The 21,956-nt window shown below is 49.3% G+C and overlaps 3 protein-coding genes and 1 non-coding gene across 6 annotated transcripts in view; 1 reads left to right on the top strand and 3 right to left on the bottom strand.

Annotated features, from left to right (window-relative positions):
- Nucleotides 1–1,591: 1,591 nt before the first annotated feature.
- LOC125795261 (syncytin-A-like) overlaps nucleotides 1,592–21,956 on the bottom strand; it is a 170,873-nt gene continuing 150,508 nt past the window's right edge. For 2 of the 3 annotated variants that reach the window (XM_049473773.1, XM_049473772.1), the window contains exon 2: nucleotides 1,592–3,977. In XM_049473773.1, the coding sequence (XP_049329730.1) occupies nucleotides 2,202–3,614 (1,413 nt within the window). In that variant the 5' untranslated portion in view covers nucleotides 3,615–3,977 and the 3' untranslated portion in view covers nucleotides 1,592–2,201. Of the gene's footprint in view, nucleotides 3,978–9,897; nucleotides 10,703–21,956 lie in introns of those variants that run through there. The other variant, XM_049473774.1, reaches the window with a different exon arrangement.
- On the bottom strand, nucleotides 3,989–8,444 carry LOC125795259 (protein NYNRIN-like). The gene is made up of 2 exons (XM_049473770.1): nucleotides 7,602–8,444; nucleotides 3,989–6,077 (listed from the first exon to the last, which is right to left on the bottom strand). Exons 1-2 carry the CDS (start codon nucleotides 7,734–7,736, stop codon nucleotides 4,041–4,043), a joined length of 2,172 nt encoding a protein of 723 aa, XP_049329727.1. The 5' UTR covers nucleotides 7,737–8,444; the 3' UTR covers nucleotides 3,989–4,040.
- LOC111194577 (uncharacterized) lies at nucleotides 12,904–14,095 on the top strand. The gene is made up of 3 exons (XM_049473764.1): nucleotides 12,904–13,437; nucleotides 13,515–13,763; nucleotides 13,844–14,095. The coding sequence occupies exons 1-3, from the start codon at nucleotides 12,904–12,906 to the stop codon at nucleotides 13,916–13,918; spliced, it is 858 nt and encodes a 285-aa protein (XP_049329721.1). The 3' UTR covers nucleotides 13,919–14,095.
- On the bottom strand, nucleotides 18,720–18,873 carry LOC125796445 (5.8S ribosomal RNA). The gene has a single exon (XR_007435356.1). It is a non-coding gene; the product is annotated as a 5.8S ribosomal RNA (ribosomal RNA).

The raw sequence follows: 21,956 nt of genomic DNA, 5'->3' as shown, positions 1-21,956 counted from the left end.
ACAACCCAGAGGTCTGAAATCGAAATATGTTGTCCGGATAGCACATTTGAGGTTGCCTGTAAAGTTTCGTGCCACAGAAGTCAACGTAGGCAAAACTCCTTCCCCTGAAAACTCAGAGGTCTGAAATTGTAATATGTTGTCCGGATAGCACATTTGAGGTTGCCTGTAAAGTTTCGTGCAACAGAAGTCAACGTAGGCCAAACTCCTTCCCCTGACAACTCAGAGGTCTGAAATTGTAATATGTTGTCCGAATAGCACATTTGAGGTTGCCTGTAAAGTTTCGTGTCACAGAAGTCAACGTAGGCCAAACTCCTTCCCCTGACAACTCAGAGGTCTGAAATTGTAATATGTTGTCCGGATAGCACATTTGAGGTTGCCTGTAAAGTTTCGTGCCACAGAAGTCAACGTTGGCCAAACTCCTTCCCCCGACAACTTAGAGGTCTGAAATTTAAATATGTTGTCCGAATGGTACTTTTGGTGTTGTTTGTAAAGTTTTGTGTTACAGAAGTCAACGTAGGCCAAACTCCTTCCTCCGACAACCTAGAGGTCTGAAACTGAAATATGTTGTCTGAATGGCACTTCTGGTGTTGTTTGTAAAGTTTCGTGTTACAGAAGTCAACGTAGGCCAAACTCCTTCCGCCGACAACCTAGAGGTCTGAAATTTAAATATGTTGTCTGAATGGCACTTCTGGTTTTGTTTGTAAAGTTTCGTGTTACTGAAAACAACGTAGACCAAACTCCTTCCCCTGACAACCCAGAGGTCTGAAATCGAAATATGTTGTCCGGATAGCACATTTGAGGTTGCCTGTAAAGTTTCGTGCCACAGAAGTCAACGTAGGCAAAACTCCTTCCCCTGAAAACTCAGAGGTCTGAAATTGTAATATGTTGTCCGGATAGCACATTTGAGGTTGCCTGTAAAGTTTCGTGCCACAGAAGTCAACGTAGGCCAAACTCCTTCCCCTGACAACTCAGAGGTCTGAAATTGTAATATGTTGTCCGAATAGCACATTTGAGGTTGCCTGTAAAGTTTCGTGTCACAGAAGTCAACGTAGGCCAAACTCCTTCCCCTGACAACTCAGAGGTCTGAAATTGTAATATGTTGTCCGGATAGCACATTTGAGGTTGCCTGTAAAGTTTCGTGCCACAGAAGTCAACGATGGCCAAACTCCTTCCCCCGACAACTTAGAGGTCTGAAATTTAAATATGTTGTCCGAATGGTACTTTTGGTGTTGTTTGTAAAGTTTCGTGTTACAGAAGTCAACGTAGGCCAAACTCCTTCCTCCGACAACCTAGAGGTCTGAAACTGAAATATGTTGTCTGAATGGCACTTCTGGTGTTGTTTGTAAAGTTTCGTGTTACAGAAGTCAACGTAGGCCAAACTCCTTCCGCCGACAACCTAGAGGTCTGAAATTTAAATATGTTGTCTGAATGGCACTTCTGGTTTTGTTTGTAAAGTTTCGTGCCACAGAAGTCAACGTAGGCCAAACTCCTTCCCCTGACAACTCAGAGGTCTGAAATTGTAATATGTTGTCCGGTGTGGTGGAAATACCTGTGACGATTAATAAAGACAAATATTAAGTTCTGAGTCGTGTCAGATGAGTAACAAGTTTTTATTAATGCAAATTATTGAGAGTACAATCAGTCATGAAATCATCACGCTCTGAAAGTGCTCTGAGAGTAACAGTCTCTCAGAGCCATTATTTATCCCCGCTCCGCTGTATCCGGAACCTTAAACCATGTATGGACATAAGGTTTCCCACTTGCAACGGCATCCTTCAGAATCTCCCTTCTATCCCAAGACGGAAACTCCCTTCTGTTCCCAGGCAGACTTTTTTAGGGTTGTTTCCCGTCAGAAATGTCAGCATAACCTCTTCACGTTCACATCCTGGTGTTTACTCAAAAATGGTTATCAGACAAGGTTTCTCTGCAAGCTAGCACGTACACAAATGTCGGAATGGCCTACAAGGTAACTCTGCAAAACGAGCTAATATGAAGTGAATTACCACTGTGAATATTGAGTGTGATTAAACACATCTAATAAAATAAACATGCATACAAATGATCACATCTAGTGAAATGAACATGCATAAAATGATTACATTTGTCATAACAAGGTGGTTATAATAGTAATAACATTGTGATAATGAAATTTCCCACGTCACTCCTCCCTTTTGATTCTAGGAATCAACTCACACAATTTCCTACACATTGCTCGGATTCTCATACTGAGGTTCCTCAGTAAGCATTAGGGATAGCCCTATAACAGGGTCTTCGTCACCTGGAATCATCTGAAACATCTGGTAGTGACTGAATGCACGAGTAATCATATTTGAGATACAATTCATAACACATGGTACGATACATAGGATAAGGAGTCCCAAACAAATAATAGGGAGGACCATAGGCAGTAGCCAACGTCCCCATGGCCCTAAAAAAGACTCCAGCCATGCTAGCCATGGCTCATTCACAGGTGGAGGTTCATGGATTGCTTGTTTCATGTGACTTACAAGGTCAGTGATGTTCTCATAATAGTCTGGAATTGAAAAACAACAAGAGGTGTTCAAAACCTGACACACTCCCCCTTCATGGGATAGCAAAAGATCAAGAGCCATTCTATTCTGAAGTACAGCCTGACGTATGGCCCTCATCTCTGCATTTATTAGAAAAAAGGCTTCGGTGCTACTATTAGCCATAACCAACATTTGCCATGCAAGTCCATTGATCTTATTCAAAGTAGCAGTTGTTCCACCTCCTAGGAAAAGGGACCATCCAACTGATGCTCCAGGTGTTGTCCAAGGGTCAGCCAGGACATACCCGTTGTATTTCGAACCCACGGCTCGTCGTTTCCTAGTCAAAGAGTTCTTAGGGAGAACTGCCATGTGTGGGACCACCATAGCTGGAGTGCAACACCCATTCCAAGGGAATGAGTGGACCCAAGTCCCGTTTCGGCTCTTCTTTTGTGGTAGATTGGTGTAGGCAGTTTGGCCACACACCCAGCTCACAGGTCCCGAAGTACGGGCCCCTGACATGATGTGACATTCTGTGTAGTTGGGTCTCACGGTGTGAGTGCCATCCGATATTGAACAGTTGAAGCCTAAGCTATCATAGAAGGTGATGTTAACTTTACAGTCAGTGTACCCTAAACGAGGCCCTCCTCTTATTCCAGATGAGCACATGCAGGTGGATGCATTGAGAGGGGGCACCGTGGTGAAAGACATGTTCGCAAATTTTGGCTCATATCTTGGTCCGGGGTGGGTCATGTTACATTGGGGCATCATCTGAAACATAGCAGTCACATTTCCATTAAATGGAGGGCTTTGTTTCGTGGCTGCGAAATGGGCTGATACATTTAGCATAAATGCCATCTGCCTGTCTAGAGCACAGTCTGCTGGATCCTTCAGCAATGTAGCAGCGGTCACATTGTTTAAAGGAGTCGGTATCCAGGGGACAGCAAGCTTATGGCAGACAATACATTCTCTGTTGGGAGACACCTCGTCAGCTGCTGCTACTGTGGCCATGCATGCTTTGTTTCCAAAGCACTGTTGTTCCACTCGGTCCTGAAGGGACTGATGGGACCCAGGTAGGAGGGTCACCACCATTAACAGCCACAGCATGGTGATACTGGTTTATCAGGGTGGGTGCCCCTAGCCTATGTAGACACTTTAGTGCTCAGAGTGCGGGCACGCCCAATCGCACTCGTCCCACCAGCCGTGAGACCTTAAGACACCCACTCACTGATCAACCAGAGCTTCCTCTTCTTCAGGTTTGGTGGGGGCCTTCTTGCAGTGTGTGTGATGAACCCAGGTTCCACGTCCTTCAATCTTCAGCGCAGTGTGGGTCGTCAGGAGCACAAGATGAGGTCCAGTCCACCTTTGCTGGTTCCACCTTCGTCTCCGCAGATCCTTGATCAGCACCCAGTCTCCTGGCTTGTGGTTATGGAAGGGTTGGTCAGCTGGTTGAGGTAGCACAGCTTTTACCTGTTCGAGATGCAGACAAAAGAGAATCATGCAATGAGATACAGTATTCAACAAGTGTGTGGTCTAACAGTTGATCCTCCAGTGGGGGGGGGGCCCCACTCCTACATTGGGAGGTCTGCCAAAAACAATCTCAAATGCACTTAGGCCTGTTTTTGCTTGCACCCTGGTTCTGCTTTGCCACAGGACCAGAGGGAGACATTTAACCCAATTTAGACCTGTTTGCTGTGTAATTTTTGCCAATCCATTTTTGATGGTGCCGTTTGCTCTCTCTACTGCCCCTGCTGAGGCGGGGTGGTAACTACAATGCTTGTGCATGTCAATACCCAAATATTTGGTCAAACTTTTGAGCCCTGTGTGTACAAATGGTGTGCCATTGTCGCTAGAAACCCTTTTTGGCAGACCAAATCTTGGGATCAGTTCTCTGAGAAATGCTTTAGCCACTGCTTCTCCATCCTGTTTACCTGTTGGGAAAGCTTCAATCCATTTACTGAACATGCAAACACAGACCAGGAGAAACTTTTTTCCTTCAGCTGGAGTTAGCTCTACAAAGTCTATCTGCCAGTGTTGAAATGGTTCTGTGGCAGGTGGATGACCTGCTGGCTGCTGTGTGAGTGGTGCAGCATGTCTGTGTGTGTGTTGAGCACAGATGAGACATGAAGAACAAAAAATTTGGGCAAGTGTGTGGAGTCCAGGTGCATACCAATACCTGGAAATCTGCTCTACTATCCCTCCCTTGGCCATGTGACTCCTCCCATGGACAATTTTGATCAAAACCTTAGCATATTGTTTGGGCAGGAGCGGCCTGTTGGTGGATTTCTGTCTCCAAATGCCATTGTCTTTGTAACAATCAGTTTTAGCCCACAATTTTTTTTCTAATGGTGTTGCCATTGACTGAATGTCAATTAAGGAAGGTTTCTCCTGCTCTGGTGTAGAAATTTGTGCAGCTGTGATGTTTGCATTATGAGCTGTGTGCTTAGCGACGCTGTCTGCAAACGCATTTCCCCTGCTCACTGGATCTCCTGTGGATGTGTGTGCGGCACACTTGATTACTGCGATCTGTGAGGGAAGCAAAAGAGCAGAAAGCAAGTTGTTAATCAGCTCATGGTGTTTGATCTTTGTTCCTGAACTTGTCAGGAAATTACGCTGCTTCCACATAAAACCAAAATCATTTGCCACGCCCCATGCGTACCGGCTGTCAGTGTACGCATTCAATGATTGACCTTTTGCCAATTCGCATGCTTTTGTAAGGGCTACTAGCTCAGCTGCCTGTGCTGAGTAAGAGCTGGGCAAAACGCCAGTGTCCAAGACCTCTGTGGCTGACACTACAGCGTATGCTACTCTGTTCGTTCCTGTCTTATCTCTGCTTGCTGAGCCATCAACAAAGAGCTCCATTTGCGCATTGTGCAATGGCTCTTCTTGCAAATCAATTCGTGGTGTGCACGCGTGCTGCAGCAACAGCTGACAGTCGTGTGGCTCCCCATCCTCTGGAGTTGGCAGGAGGGAAGCAGGATTGAGCGTGCTACAACGTTGTACTGTAACATTAGGCATGTCAAGTAAAGCAGTGTGATATCGCAGCCATCTCTGGGCTGATAGATGTGCAACTCTCTGATCTTGGAGAATGTTGTGCACTGCATGTGGTACCTTTAATGTAAGTGGAGCATAAGCCACAATGTCTCTTGAAGCTATTAGTGCCTTTTCTGCTGCTGCCACTGCTCTAAGGCAGGTGGGCAGGCCCTGAGCCACTGAGTCCAGCTTACAAGAGAAGTATGCAACAGGGCGAAGCTTATCTCCATGTTTTTGAGTAAGCACTGAAGTCATATAGATGCCTTTTGCATCTACCATCTGAACAAAAGGTTTAGTTGGATCAGGTATGCCCAATGCTGGCATATTTTGCAAAGCCACCTTAAGCTGTATAAATGCTTCTTCTGCCTCTTGTGTCCACTGCAGTTTTGCAGTGCTAACCCCTTTTGTAGGAATAATGTCCCTTAGAGGGCCCTCCTGCTCTGCATAGGAGGAAATGAAAGTGCGGCAGTACGAACACATTCCTAAAAAGGAAAGCAGTTGCTTCTTTGTTGTGGGCTTAGGAATTTGGCAAATTGCCTCAATTCTGTCAGTTGCCATGCGTCTCTCTCCTGCCCTTATGACATGGCCCACAAAAGTAACCTCAGTCTTACAGTACTGTAATTTTGCTTTGCTGGCCTTGTGGCCTTGCTCAGCCAAGTGTTTCAGCAACTGTAATGTGGCTTGTTTACAAAGCTGCCGCGAGGGGGCAGAGATGAGAAGATCATCCATGTACTGCGCCAGAGTGACCCCTTGCGGTAAAACTAAGCTTGCCAGGCTATCTCTCAGTGCAGCATTATAGATAGTAGGTGACTCACAATAACCCTGACACAACCTCGTAAAAGTATATGCTTTCCCTTCAAAGGAGAATGCAAACCAGAATCTGCTGTCTGGATGAATTGGAACACTGAAAAATGCATTAGCCAGATCCACTACACTGTAGTGGGTGTGTTCCGTTGGTATCTGAGACAAAATAGTGTGGGGATTTGGAACCTCAGGGGCTCGTGCTTGAACTGCTGCATTTACTGCTTGCAAATCTTGTACAAATCTCCACTCATCCCGGCCGGGCTTCTTAACAGGAAAGATTGGAGTTCTAACTGGTGAGTCTGCGCATGGCACTATGACCCCTTTTTCAAGAAGAGCTTGAAACACGGGCCTAATGCCTTCAACTGCTTCAGGTTTCAAAGGATATTGAGCTTGTCTAGGCCTATATGAAGACTTAGGTGTAATGGACACAGGTTCACAGCCTTTAATCAACCCTACATCATACTTACTGCTGGCCCACAGCTGAGGAGGGAGAGAGCTGAGCTCCAGTTCCTCTTCCTCTGTGAGCGAAACCGCCTGCACCAGTGGCGCGCTGCCAAACAGCTCCACTGTAGGCTCTGTTTTCAAACGATACTGATAAGGGCATCTCCACGTGTGGGTGGAGGCGCTGTGCTGCACATTGGGGTGTTTTGTATTAACCCAATCTTTAGCCCTGGCCACCCGTAAAGCCCATGGACCAATATTTTTCCATGGCACGGTATGGTTAACTCTGGCCAGGGAGATGTGAGGGGAGGAATTTTCTACTGTGAACAAAGTGTCCTGCTGTTTAGTTAAAGAGACCATAGCTGCTGCCTTTTCACTGTCCCAAATTAAAAATGTTGTAGACAGTGGTTCTGAAGTCTGGTGGTAAAATAACTGTTCGTATTCATGGTCTGGCCCACTGCTAATGTGGGATGTACAATGCAAATCAGTTTGCTTCCACTCTAAAGGCTTTGTCACCAGTTTCTTTGTTTCTGACAGAAAATGTTTCATTGTTTCACTCTGTTCTTCTACACAACGCCACATATATGCATATCCTGGAGCCCCAGGTGCAAATTGGACCATGCATGGTTGTTCAAATTCTATAGATAAACCAGTTGGTGAGCTAATCAAGTTACAACCTAATTTACACATCAAATCTCTAGCCAACAAGTTTACTGGGCACGTTGAGGAGATCAAAAAGCAGTGAGAGAAGGATCGATCATTTAAAGAACATTGGAGAGGCACAGACACCTTTTCTTTAACTATTTGCCCTCCTACCCCAATTAATGCTGTATGTTTTCCTGGTTGTGTTTCACATTTCAAATCCTCAGCCCTAATTACAGAATAACCAGCACCGCTGTCAACCATAAATTTCAATGTCTTTCCACATACTTCAACATTTAACATTGGCATTGCTGTAGGATTATTGGTTAATTGCTGCACTAAACTAAGGTAAGAGACAGAAAGATCTACTTCCCTGTCCGATGACTCAGTGGACTCGTCTGTGCCGTCCTGCCTCTCCGCCGCCCGTCACTTGTTTGACGCACTGCTGTCAACTTCTCCAGGACAGTCTCTAGCAAAGTGTCCTTCCCTTCTGCAGGCATAGCACCTGTTTGTCCAATCCACTTCAGTTTCGTCCTCTTGACTGTTTTGTTGCTGTTGTTGAGGAGCTGGTGGTCGGAATACAGGCCCGTTACCAGCAAATCCACTTCGTCCACCTCGTCCACCTCTTCCTCTACCTCTTCCTTTTCCTCGTGCTCTTCCTTTTCCTCTCTGGGAGCTTGCAGTTAGCTCCGTTACCTGCTGTACCATCGTTAACATAGCTTGATCCATCGTTTCAGACTTTTTCTTCTCCTTTTTCTTCTCTTGATTTTTGAAGAGAATCTCATAGTGTCTGGCATGATCTTCAATAACGCTGAGAGGTTGTCGATAATATCCAATACAGTGTTGTTTGATGGAATTGGCCAATTCTGGCTTCAGTCCCAGTAGGAAGCTATTGCGCAAGTGTGCTTCCCAGGAAGAAACCGCATCAGCATTTTCTGCTCTGGCTGCAGGAGCGTCAAGTCCACTATGATCAGTGTGGATTCTGGTTAGACGAACCATATAATCCTGCACAGTCTCTCCGTCTTACGTGAAGGGGAAAAACTGCAACAAGACGCTCTTTTAAGTCTCTTATCATGTTCCTGTACTCCAAATTCACATCTGGGTCTGCTGCAGGATCTCGATTCCACTGAACATCACCCAGTCTGATGTCCTGCTGCGGCCAACCTCTGTCAATCTTGCAGTAACTTGATCCAAGTTTTCTCATCAGGATGCGCTTTATCTCGTTGGCTGTGGGTCGGCACGAAATACAAAAGTTCTCAAATTCATTTCCGAATTTCCTTCCTCCAACTTGTTGTGGGTCTGGTAATCCAGTAGAAACTTCCAAAATGTCCTTTTCAGTCCAGTATCTGTGAACTAGCATTGGCCCTTCATGCCCTGCTACTTCAACCATCGGTCCTACGAAAATCAGATCATCTGACTGGTCCAAACGCCCTGTGTTTTGGGGCTTTGCAGGAGGGAGATTGGTTTGCCCCCCCCCTGGCCTCTTTTGCCTTGTGTTGCTTGACACCGGGGAACTTGCTGGGGCGTTGGTCCCCAAACTTGTGTTGGCTATCATCTCATCCAGCCTCTCCCTCAGTTCTGCATATGGACCGGGTTGAAATGGGCCTGCATACGCTGGTGGTGGTGGCGGTGGTGGTGGTATCTCAGCTGCTGGTGGTGGTGGTGCCTCAGCTGCTGGAGCGCCTACTTGATTGTTGTTAGGTGGTGGGCGTCGGGGACAGGCGGCGTCCAGGTCAGGATCGAGCACTGCTGAGAGACACTGAGACATGGGTTTAATTGCACCCCCCTCCCTTTCTTTCTCCCGTTTTTCTGCCTCCTCTATCCAAAACCCTGCTGCCCTTAACATATTTTCCTTATGCTTTTTCCAATGATTAGTTACTGCCCGTGGACACCCCATGGGCGGCTGCTGTATCCTCTGCTTGAATCTCCCTAAATATTTAACACCAAGACTGCCATTTACTGGAAATCCAAAGTATCTAATCCAAATTGGAACATACATTACACTCTCTGTGCCATAATTTCTACTCATCTCATGAAATAATGGAGCAGTGTGTATTTTTGGGTTATATTTTAATTCTTTAGCTAAGTGGGATCCCATTTTGTTGTTCTCTCACTTGACTTTGACTCAGAAATTTAGTTCCCAAAAATTATTCTCACCCTCCTCTATTCTTGCAGTCCTTCTAGCGGTCCGGACCTATTTTACTCTAATACACGTCTGTACTTAGAGACCTTATCAACCAGGTGGGTTTTGTACACACGCTGCTAACTGCCGCGTCTTTAGACGCCGTTAACTGCCACGAGTTATATGCCGTTAAAACTGCCACATATACTATACCGCTAACTGCCACCCCTTTAAAGGGCCGCTAACTGCCATATAGGTACTATTTTATTCTCAAGAAGGAGCTGCTTGAGGACCGGTGGAGGGAATTTAATATTACAGTTTTTTTCAAAAACTGATTTTGTCACTTACCACCAAGGTTCTTATTAAATCCCGTCAGATCGGCGGACGGAGACCTGCCCCCCTTCACCCCCACGGTACTGTCCCTTTGTCTGTGGGCCTTCCTCGTTTTGGGTCCGGTCTCACCGGAGAGCGTCCTCGATGAGAGGGACCTTTCTCCGTCCGTCGATCACTCTGGGATCCTGTCTCGTGACGCCAGTTTGTGGTGGAAATACCTGTGACGATTAATAAAGACAAATATTAAGTTCTGAGTCGTGTCAGATGAGTAACAAGTTTTTATTAATGCAAATTATTGAGAGTACAATCAGTCATGAAATCATCACGCTCTGAAAGTGCTCTGAGAGTAACAGTCTCTCAGAGCCATTATTTATCCCCGCTCCGCTGTATCCGGAACCTTAAACCATGTATGGACATAAGGTTTCCCACTTGCAACGGCATCCTTCAGAATCTCCCTTCTATCCCAAGACGGAAACTCCCTTCTGTTCCCAGGCAGACTTTTTTAGGGTTGTTTCCCGTCAGAAATGTCAGCATAACCTCTTCACGTTCACATCCTGGTGTTTACTCAAAAATGGTTATCAGACAAGGTTTCTCTGCAAGCTAGCACGTACACAAATGTCGGAATGGCCTACAAGGTAACTCTGCAAAACGAGCTAATATGAAGTGAATTACCACTGTGAATATTGAGTGTGATTAAACACATCTAATAAAATAAACATGCATACAAATGATCACATCTAGTGAAATGAACATGCATAAAATGATTACATTTGTCATAACAAGGTGGTTATAATAGTAATAACATTGTGATAATGAAATTTCCCACGTCACCGGATAGCACATTTGAGGTTGCCTGTAAAGTTTCGTGAAACAGAAGTCAACGTAGGCCAAACTCCTTCCCCCGACAACCTAGAGGTCTGAAATTTAAATATGTTGTCCGAATGGCACTTCTGGTGTTGTTTGTAAAGTTTCTTGTTACTGAAGTCAACGTAGGCCAAACTCCTTCCCCCGACAACCTAGAGGTCTGAAATTTAAATATGTTGTCTGAATGGCACTTCTGGTGTTGTTTGTAAAGTTTCGTTTTACTGAAGTCAACGTAGACCAAACTCCTTCCCCCGACAACCCAAAGGTCTGAAATCGAAATATGTTGTCTGAATGGCACTTCTGGTGTTGTTTGTAAAGTTTCGTGTTACAGAAGTCAACTTAGGCCAAACTCCTTCCCCCGATAACCCAGAGGTCTGAAATTGAAATATCTTGTCCGGATAGCACATTTGAGGTTGCCTGTAAAGTTTCGTGCCACAGAAGTCAACGTAGGCCAAATGTAGTTCCGTAGGTGTGACCTACATGGGACCTACATAGTTGTGATCAGCATCCCTAGCTGGATATATATATATATATATATATATTAGGGCTGGGACTTTAGTGCGTTAATTTCGATTAATTAACTACGCAAATACCCATGCGTTAAAAAAAATAACGCATTGTAACGGCAAACTATAATATAGATACGTAATTCTGGATTAGAGCAGTGGAGAGTGGCATTACATCTGATGGTGTTGTACACAGCCTGCTGGAAACTCAGAAGAAGTCATTAGGGATTTCACCTGTGGGGGCAGCACTAATGCCTGGCGGAATCAGCCGGAGGGAAACAGAAGAAGAAGAACCACAGTAAACATTAGCGACATAGGCGAAGAAGCTGATGAAAAAGCTTTAGTTGGCCCCGTGCAGGGGAAGTTTTGTTTTAAAACAAAGACGGATGGGAGTGTCGACAAGAGCGTGGTTGTGTGCAGATTATGCAACAAAGAATTTGCGTATCACCGCAGCGTATCAAGCCTCAAATATCACCTCAATGCAAAACATGTAGCAGCTAGTGCGGCTGGGCAGGGTAAGCAAGACCACAACGGAGAAAATGACCAACGCGCTGGCTTACTACTGGGCTGCTCTCGACTGCAGACCCATAGCAGTGGTAGAAGATAAGGGGCTGAAAGGGTACTTCAGATTGCGTTGTCTGACACTATGTATGAGCTGCCATGCAGAAAAACGATGATAAAAAGAGTTGGACTGAAATTGATTGTCTTTATTTTTTTTTATAATTTCAACTGTTGATAAACCCACAAAGTCTGTAATAGCCTCTGAAGCAACAGACATGTTTTCTAATAGTTAGGGGTTTCATTGTTCTGAATGTACTTGAAAGTATTGTGTTTAACAAAAAAGGTCTACCTATGCCTATGAAGCTACCTGAATTTCTGAAATTTACTTTACTAAATATGCTGAACTTTATGGCAAAATCGGCACTGGCCTGTTGATCTTGGTTTTGAAATAAATAAACAATATTTTGTTGATTAAGCTTATGTATTGTCATTCAAAATCCATGTGGAAAAAATTACTTCTCACTGTTTTCAAGCCAAATATTTATATGCGATTAATTTCGATTAATTAATTTTAAAGCCTGTAGTTAATTCGATTAAAAATTTTAATCAAGTCCCACCCCTAATATATATATATATATATATATATAAACAATTTATTGTTTCATATTTTACAGTATAATTCATTATTCATTGCTTAAAAGAACTCTGCTTGCTGGTTCAAATGAGCCATCTCACTCCTCAGTAGGACTTACAGAACAAAAGATATTCTGCTTTAAACTTTGAAAGTTCATAGCCAATCAGATGGCAGAATGCAAATTCATGCAAATGAGGGTCGAATTAATAAGGGCCACTCCACGCAACTATCCCTATACCTAACCCTAACCCTAACCCTAACCCTAATTCGGGATCCATTGCATTACGCTCCTCTTTCACATTCACCTGCCCAGAATGTGCAATCCGATCCCGGACTTGCAACTCCAGCACTTGCATATTGCACAACAGCCAGCGCCGGATGTGGCCCTGCCCCAAACACGGCCTATAAAAGAGGCCACAGACCAAGCCTCTGCGTCGGGAAGACTGCTACACACAAACATGGTGGTTCTCTTACTGGGTTTTTGTCAAGGTTTGTTCACTGCGCTTTCTCCAACACATGGCTGCAGGTTTTTCCGACCAGCAGCTCAAGAACTTAAAATTTCTGGAGGATTTTCTACGGCTGAGGCAGTGGCCAGCCGACCTAGCTCACAAAGGGTATGCCCCAACATCCATCAAGGTTATGCTTCTCAATGCTTCTGCCTTCGTGAACCATTTCAAGGCTTTTCACTTAGAGATTTCTGGTCTTAGTTCCAACAAGCTGGAACGTATTCTGCTGCATCTTCGAAGGCTGAGCCGTGACAACACCAGGGCAGTGCTAAGCCACCGGCAGAGAGCAAAACAGAAGAAATCAGAGTCCCTCCGAACCAGCACTGAGCTCCAGTCCTTCATACGCAACGCCGAGCGTAACCTGCCCAGAGTTATGGATGACAACCGCACCAAGCCAACCTCAAAACTGTACCGAATTGCCCAGGGATATGTTGCGGGGTACCTAGCAGTTCTCACCGGCCACCGCCCCATCGTTTTCTGCAACATCACCAAAGCTGACCTGCTGGAGGCTGAAAAGGACCCACTCGGCCGCACCCTGGTGTGGGTAAGTACTGGGTAAACTCTCTCTTGGTTGATTGTGCTTTTTATTTGTGTTACTCATGTTGGATCTCTCACCCTTAGGTTGCTAGGCACAAGACGGACAGAGCCTTTGGGAATGCGTATTTGGCTCTCCTGCCAAAGGAAGCTGACTGGCTCAGAGGCCTGGCAGAGATATCCAGCCTCTACGGTGGAGAGCAGTGCCCGTATATATTCCAGTGGAACGGCAAGCAGGTCCAGAAGCTGAACCGTATGCTGAGAGCAGCCTGGCAAGTTGCTGGCATGACTGGGGACATTGCTTTCAGCCTGATCCGTACATCCATCGCCATAGAGGTGAGTGCTGCCCCTGCATCTCACTGCGATCACCAGCCTCGTACATCCAACATTTACACCGTCTCTCTCTCTCCTTACAGGCCAAGAAACATCTGTCACACTCGGACAGGCTGCTGGTGTGTAACAGCATGTGCCACGACATCTCCACAGCCTAGCGGTTCTACACTGATGTTCCCAATCTCAGTGAGGTTTTCCGCATAAGGGACCTTCGGACACAGGCTTTGAATAGCTCTGCAGACCCATTGGATGCATCTAGTGATCCAGAAAGTTCATCCAGTGAAAGCAGCTGCTCTCCAGATAATCAATAAAACCATCCATTATACAATTTTAAAGATGGTCTCAGTGTGTCTTTTGTATTCATTTGGGTCTACCAATGGTTTATAGTTTTGGTCTACCACTGGCATAATTCATCCATATTTTGGCCTCATCTTTATCCTTATCTACCCAGGCAGAGTTCACATATTTGGGTATACAGAAGCCTCAATTTGGCCTCATTTTATCACTTCCAGGGCTGGAAGTTTAGCCACATGTCTTTGCATTTTATACACCAGGTAGAGTTCACATATTTGGTTATACAGAAGCCTCAATTTGGCCTCATTTTATCACTTCCAGGGCTGGAAGTTTAGCCACATGTCTTTGCATTTTATACCCCAGGTAGAGTTCACATATTTGGGTATACAGAAGCCTCAATTTGGCCTCATTTTATCACTTCCAGGGCTGGAAGTTTAGCCACATGTCTTTGCATTTTATACCCCAGGTAGAGTTCACATATTTGGGTATACAGAAGCCTCAATTTGGCCTCATTTTATCACTTCCAGGGCTGGAAGTTTAGCCACATGTCTTTGCATTTTATACCCCAGGTAGAGTTCACATATTTGGGTATACAGAAGCCTCAATTTGGCCTCATTTTATCACTTCCAGGGCTGGAAGTTTAGCCACATGTCTTTGCATTTTATACCCCAGGTAGAGTTCACATATTTGGGTATACAAAATCTACATGCGACCCATCCAAAACCTTCATGCGACCTCCAGAGAGTCAAAGGACCAGAGGCACTGGCTGAGGCCGAACAGGGTAGCTTCAAAGTCAGGTACAAATCTGGCATATAAGGGTCCTTTATTCACCATTGCAAAAGAATAGTTCAGAAATTTTCTAAGTCCTGCTGGACTTAGTTAAATTTTGGGAATCGTTCTCAGGTTCTTGGACCCCTAGTCATTGCCATTTTCATTGAAAGCCCGACGGCACCCCTTTGAAAAACCCCCTGACGAAAAAACCTCCAGAGCGCGGGCGAACTCAATCTGAGGCCGACCGGAGTGCACCTTTGTCGGCCCGAAAGGGGGTCAGAAATCCTGGAGCTCGCCACCCCCACTAGAAATTCTGTGAAATGGTAGACCAAAAGTGGGGACTTAGAAATTTTTCGCACTTTTTCAGCCTACCACTGGTAGACCGAGTGGGACTTAGTCATTTTTTCCACTTTTTCGGAGCTACCACTGGTAGACCAAGTTGGACTTAGTCATTTTTTACAATTTTCTCATTTACCACTGGTAGACCAAGTTGGACTTAGTCATTCTTTCCACTTTTCTCATTTACCACTGGTAGACAAAATTGGACTTAGTCATCCCCAGTCCCCTGGGCATCCAGCCCTGGAGGACTCACCCAGTCCTGGGCCTCAGCCCTGGACAAGTCCCCTGGGCATCCAGCCCTGGAGGACTCACCCAGTCCTGGGCCTCAGCCCTGGACAAGTCCCCTGGGCATCCCTAGGAGAGGAGAGGGAGTCCCGTCAATGCCTGTAAGTCTCTGTGTTCCGATGCCTGTCTCACCCCGGGAGTCGATTCTAAGAGACCGTTATCCGCCTCTACCTCAGTCGGGGACCATCTCAGCCATTTCTATGGATGGCGGGCCGAGCCATCCCCGAACAACTTTGCACCGTTAGAAGGTAGCTGCTCTTACCTTCACCCTCCGGAGGCTAACCCGCTGGGTCGGGTAGGAGCGCACCGTGCACAGTGGCCACGGAGGGCCGCGCAGTTGCCTACCCAGGCGGGAAACCTACTTGTGCCAGTCACCTGCCTTCGTGACTTGTGAGGTGGGTCCCTTCATACAGCCCTCATCCTCGGCTCCCTTGAGCGATCGAGGCATCGAACGAACTACCCCTCCCTGCCAACCCTCGAATAGGAAACAATTGGGTCGGCAGGTTGCACATGATCGGCCTCACTTAGCCACCCCAACGAGTGGGATGTTACCGGGTGTACCACGTGGAGGTGGAGGCCTGCGACACGATGCTCAATGCTCTCTCTCCGGAGTCTCCCGTTCCTGTGACTCCGGGGTGTGCTAGTTACTCCCGCCGTTTACCCGCGCTTCATTGAATTTCTTCACTTTGACATTCAGAGCACTGGGCAGAAATCACATCGTGTCAACACCGGCTTAGAGCCCTCACGATGCTTTGTTTTAATTAAACAGTCGGATTCCCCTGGTCCACACCAGTTCTAAGCCAGCTGTTAGGCGCCGGCCGAGGCGCCGTGCCGGGAGGGTTCTCCCGCACGCCGCGACCCCCCCCTGGCGCGAACCGGGAGGGGACGGACGCGGAGGTCCCGACGCAACACCGTAGCCGGGGAGATCCGCGAGAAGGGCCCGGCGCACGCTCAGAGTCGCGGCCGCTGCTCCGAGTCGTGGCCAAGAAACGGCCGGGCCTCCGGACGACGAGAGAGGACGGGCGCGATGCGCTCCGAGGCTTCCGGACGAGGGGCGGAACAACGGGACGCGCGGGGCAGCCGCTGCCCCAGTCGCGGCTCGAGTCCAGCCCCACTTCGCTCCCTGGCCCGACCGACCCAGCCCTTAGAGACAATCCTTATCCCGAAGTTACGGATCTGACTTGCCGACTTCCCTTACCTACATTGTTCCAACATGCCAGAGGCTGTTCACCTTGGAGACCTGCTGCGGATATGGGTACGGCCCGGCGCGAGACTTACACCCTCTCCCCCGGATTTTCAAGGGCCAGCGAGAGCTTACCAGACACCGCCAGAGCCGGGACACTTTCCAGGGCGCGGGCCCCTATCTCGGGGTGAACCCATTCCAGGGAGCCCTGCCCTTCACAAAGAAAAGAGAATTCTTCCCAGTGCAACCGCTGGCATCTCCAGGTTCGTTTGCGTTACCGCACTGGGCGCCTCGCGGTGCCTATCTCCGCCACTCCGGGTTCGGGGATCTGAACCCGACTCCCTTTCGATCGGCCGGGGGCGACGGAGGCCATCGCCCCACGCTTCCGAACGACGTTCGCCCATCCCTTAGGGCCGACTGACCCATGTTCAACTGCTGTTCACATACCAAGATCTGCACCCACGGCAGCTCCACCCGGGCCCGCGCCTGAGGCTTCTGCGCCACCGCGCACGCGTTAGACTCTTTGGTCCGTGTTTCAAGACGGGTCGGGTGGGTAGCCGGCATCGCCGCTGACCCCGAGCGCCCTTTTGTGCGGAGGCCGGTCCCCGCCCTGGCTGCGCGACGCGGTTGGACGCGGACTGAGGACAGTCCGGCCCGGTCGACGGCACGCGCAGGGGATGGAGGGGCCCCATCCCTCCCCCGCGGGGGAAGGAAGGCGCGGAGGTACTCACCGGGGCCCCGGGGGTAAGCGGCGAAGTCGGGGCGGGAGGGCGCTGTAAAGCTTGCGGGCCGGAGCTCGCGAGCCACCTTCGCCCCCTGACCCTTCCAAGCCGAACCGAGGCCGGTCGCGGCGCACCGCCGCAGAGGAAATGCGCCCGACGGCGGGCGTTGGCCCGAGCCCGCCGGTGGCCTCCCTCGCGGGAGGAGCTCGCCGGGCGGACTGGTACGACACCGCCGCCGGGTTGAATCCCCTGGGCGGACTGTGCGGACCCCACCCGTTTACCTCTTAACGGTTTCAGCCCTGTTGAACTCTCTCTTCAAAGTTCTTTTCAACTTTGCCTTACGGTACTTGTTTGCTATCGGTCTCGTGCCAGTATTTAGCCTTAGATGGAGTTTACCACCCGCTTTAGGCTGCATTCCCAAGCAACCCGACTCCGAGAAGAACCGCGACCTCGGCGCGGCGGGGGCCGTTACCGGCCTCACACCGTCCCTGGGCTGAGCCTCTATCAGAAGGACTCAGGCCCCCCGGCCCGCGCCGAGAGATACGGACTTCTATACGCCACATGTCCCGGCGCCCGTGAAGGACGGGGGATTCGGCGCTGGGCTCTTCCCTCTTCGCTCGCCGCTACTAGGGGAATCCTTGTTAGTTTCTTTTCCTCCGCTTAGTAATATGCTTAAATTCAGCGGGTCGTCTCGTCTGATCTGAGGTCGCGCTCGAAGGGCTGTCGTCGCCAGGCGTACGCCGCCGCGAGGGAGGGCGGGAACCACCCCTCGCGGTCTGGCTGGAAACCGTTCGGAGGAACCCTTCGAGACGGGGAGGTTCGATTCGGCCGGAGGACGGGATGAAAACGGCAAGAAAAAACTTAAGCCCCCCTCTTCGCCTTCTACCGGAGCATTTCCTACTAACCTCTCTTTTGCCGCGCGCTCGGCCCGAACGAAAAGGAGAGGGAGGACGGAGATCCGCCGACGGAGAGACGGTGCGCATAACGGGCAGCCAGAGAGGGTAAAACCCACCGGCAGCCATCGCTACGACGTCTCTCCACGGATCGCCGCCACCTCTCCCTCGCCGGAACGAGGAACGGTAGAGGACGGTGTGTGGAAAGCCGGCCTCCGAGACCCATCGCTGGGCAACGGAGACGAAGGCGAGAGGGGTGGACGAAAGTCTTTCCCCCACGATCAAGCCCGTCGAGCGGCTTTTATCGAGTCCCAAACGAGAAGGGAACCTGACCGAGTCTGCTTTTAGGAAGACGAAGGTGCCTCGGAGCGGGCACCTTCGAACCTCCAGCCGCGGTCCCCTCGAACCGTCTCTTACTCTTCCCCGGAGGGAAGAGGGAGACAAAACGAAAAGGTCCGATAGATTGGAATAGCGACCCTCAGACAGGCGTGGCCCCGGGATTGACCCGGGGCCGCAATGTGCGTTCAAAGTGTCGATGATCAATGTGTCCTGCAATTCACATTAGTTCTCGCAGCTGGCTGCGTTCTTCATCGACGCACGAGCCAAGTGATCCACCGCTAAGAGTTGTACTCTTTATGGTTTTTTGTTTCAAAGCCAACAGACACAAAAGTGATGGTTGAAATAATGTTTTACGGCAGCCGCGGGTACGGGCGCCCCGGAATGCCGAAGCGAACTCGGGGTCATCAAACCGTGCCGCCGAGCCGCCTCTGGAGAGAAACCCCGCAGACGGACTTCGGGGGCCAGGTACCCGTCTCCCTTTGGCCGTAAAACATTTTTTTGTTCTCAGGACACCGGTTTGCATCAAGTCATTACAGGCCGAAGGGAATCCCTGTAGTTCCCGACGTCGGGCCGTGGGTTGAAAGGAGGGCTTGTGGATGTAGGGAGTCGTACCTACCAGGAGGTACTACCAACCCCGATCCCGGTAATGATCCTTCCGCAGGTTCACCTACGGAAACCTTGTTACGACTTTTACTTCCTCTAGATGATCAAGTTCGATCGACTTTTCAGCACAGCACCAAGGCCCCGCGAAGGAGCCCCGGCGTGGCCGATCCGAGGACCTCACATAACCATCCAATCGGTAGTAGCGACGGGCGGTGTGTACAAAGGGCAGGGACTTAATCAGCGCGAGCTGATGACCTGCACTTACTGGGAATTCCTCGTTCATGGGGAATAATTGCAATCCCCAATCCCCGTCACGAACGGGTTAAAGCGGATTATCCGCGCCTCTCGGCGTAGGGTAGGCACACGCTGGCCCGGCCATTGTGGCACGCGTGCAACCCCGGACATCTAAGGGCATCACAGACCTGTTATTGCTCCATCTCGCGTGGCTATACGACACTGGTCCCTCTAAGAAGTTAACCGCGACCGCGGGGGGCCGCGTAACTATTTAGCACGAAGGAATCTCGTTCGTTATTGGAATTAACCAGACAAATCACTCCACCAACTAAGAACGGCCATGCACCACCACCCATAAAATCGAGAAAGAGACATCAGTCTGTCAATCCTTTCCGTGTCCGGGCCGGGTGAGGTTCCCCGTGTTGAGTCAAATTAAGCCGCAGGCTCCACTCCTGGTGGTGCCCTTCCATGAAGTCCTTTAAGTTTCAGTTTTGCAACCATACTCCCCCCGGAACCCAAAGACTCTGGTTTCCCCGCACGCTGCCCGGCGGGTCATGGGAATAACGCCGCCGGATCGCGGGTCGGCATAGTTTACGGTCGGAACTACGACGGTATCTGATCGTCTTCGAACCTCCGACTTTCGTTCTTGATTAATGAAAACATTCTTGGCAAATGCTTTTGCTTTCGTCCATCTTGCGCCGGTCCAAGAATTTCACCTCTAGCGGCGCAATACGAATGCCCCCGGCCGTCCCTCTTAATCATGGCCCTGGTTCAGGAAACCCACAAAATAGAACCAGAGTCCTATTCCATTATTCCTAGCTCAGGCATTCAGGCGAGTTTGGTGCCCGCTTTGAACACTCTGATTTTTTCAAAGTAAACGCTCCGGACCCCTGAGGACCGGACACCCAACCAAGGGCATCCGGGGGGCGCCGGGAGGCAGGGTCTGGGACAGGCGGTATTTCGCCTCGCGGCGGACCGCCAGCCCACTCCCGAGGTCCAGCTACGAGCTTTTTAACTGCAGCAAATTTAATATACGCTATTGGAGCTGGAATTAAGGCGAAAAACGAAAAATCCTCCAGAGCGCGGGCGAACTCGCTCCGAGGCCGACCGGAGTGCACCTTCGTCGGGCACGGGAGTCGGGCGAAGGGGGTCAGAAATCCTGGAGCTCGCCACCCTCACTAGTTTTTGGCGTGAAATGGTAGACCAAAAGTGAGGACTTAGAAAATTTTCGCACTTTTTCGGCCTACCACTGGTAGACCGAGTGGGACTTAGTCATTTTTTCAGCTTTTTCGGGCCTACCACTGGTAGACCAAGTTGGACTTAGTCATTTTTTCGACTTTTCGAGCCTACCACTGGTAGACCAAGTTGGACTTAGTCATTTTTTCGACTTTTCGAGCCTACCACTGGTAGACCAAGTTGGACTTAGTCATTTTTTCGACTTTTCGAGCCTACCACTGGTAGACCAAGTTGGACTTAGTCATTTTTTCGACTTTTCGAGCCTACCACTGGTAGACCAAGTTGGACTTAGTCATTTTTTCGACTTTTCGAGCCTACCACTGGTAGACCAAGTTGGACTTAGTCATTTTTTCGACTTTTCGAGCCTACCACTGGTAGACCAAGTTGGACTTAGTCCACCAAGCCTGGGATTCAGCCCTCAGCCTGGACATCTTGGGAACCAGCCCTGGAGGACTCCCCCAGGCCTGGGCTCCATCCACCAGCCTGGGACCCTCAGGAACCAGCCCTGGAGGACTCACCCAAGCCTGGGCTCCATCCACCAGTCTGGGACCCTCAGGAACCAGCCGTGGAGGACTCACCCAGGCCTGGGCTCCATCCACCAGTCTGGGACCCTCAGGAACCAGCCCTGGAGGACTCACCCAAGCCTGGGCTCCATCCACCAGTCTGGGACCCTCAGGAACCAGCCCTGGAGGACTCACCCAAGCCTGGGCTCCATCCACCAGTCTGGGACCCCTTGGGAACCAGCCCTGGGTGCTTGGACCCCTAGTCATTGCCACTCTCCTCATTAGCCCGACGGCACCCCTTTGGAAATCCCCCGACGAAAAATCCTCCAGAGCGCGGGCGGACCCGCTCCGAGGCCGACAGAGGTGCACCTTCGTCGGATAAGAGAGTCGGCCGAAGGGGGTTCGAAATCCTGGAGCTTGCCACCCTCACTAGAAATATCGTGAAATGGTAGACCAAAAGTGAGGACTTAGAAATTTTTTCACACTTTTCCGACCTACCACTGGTAGACCGAGTGGGACTTAGACATTTTTTCCAACTTTTCGCATCCACCACTATTAGAACAAGTTGGACTTTAATTTTCCAATTTTCCACAGCTACCACTGGTTGACCAAGCTCAACCACACCACAAGGCCGGCTCAGGGCTACCATAACTCCAAAGCCAAGAAGTAGTGCAGCGGTACATCGCATCTGCATGGTTCCCTGGAAAGGCTTCACTCAGCCGCGGGGGATCGAACCCCGAGTACAATATCACCCCTTCCAATCAGCGCATTTATGGGGTTAACTTTCACAGACT

Source organism: Astyanax mexicanus, unplaced genomic scaffold (assembly GCF_023375975.1).
Source record: "Astyanax mexicanus isolate ESR-SI-001 unplaced genomic scaffold, AstMex3_surface scaffold_46, whole genome shotgun sequence".
Classification (NCBI taxonomy): domain Eukaryota; kingdom Metazoa; phylum Chordata; class Actinopteri; order Characiformes; family Acestrorhamphidae; genus Astyanax; species Astyanax mexicanus.
The sequence above is the reverse complement of the archived record's forward strand: the minus strand, read 5'-3'. Positions and strand labels throughout refer to the sequence as shown.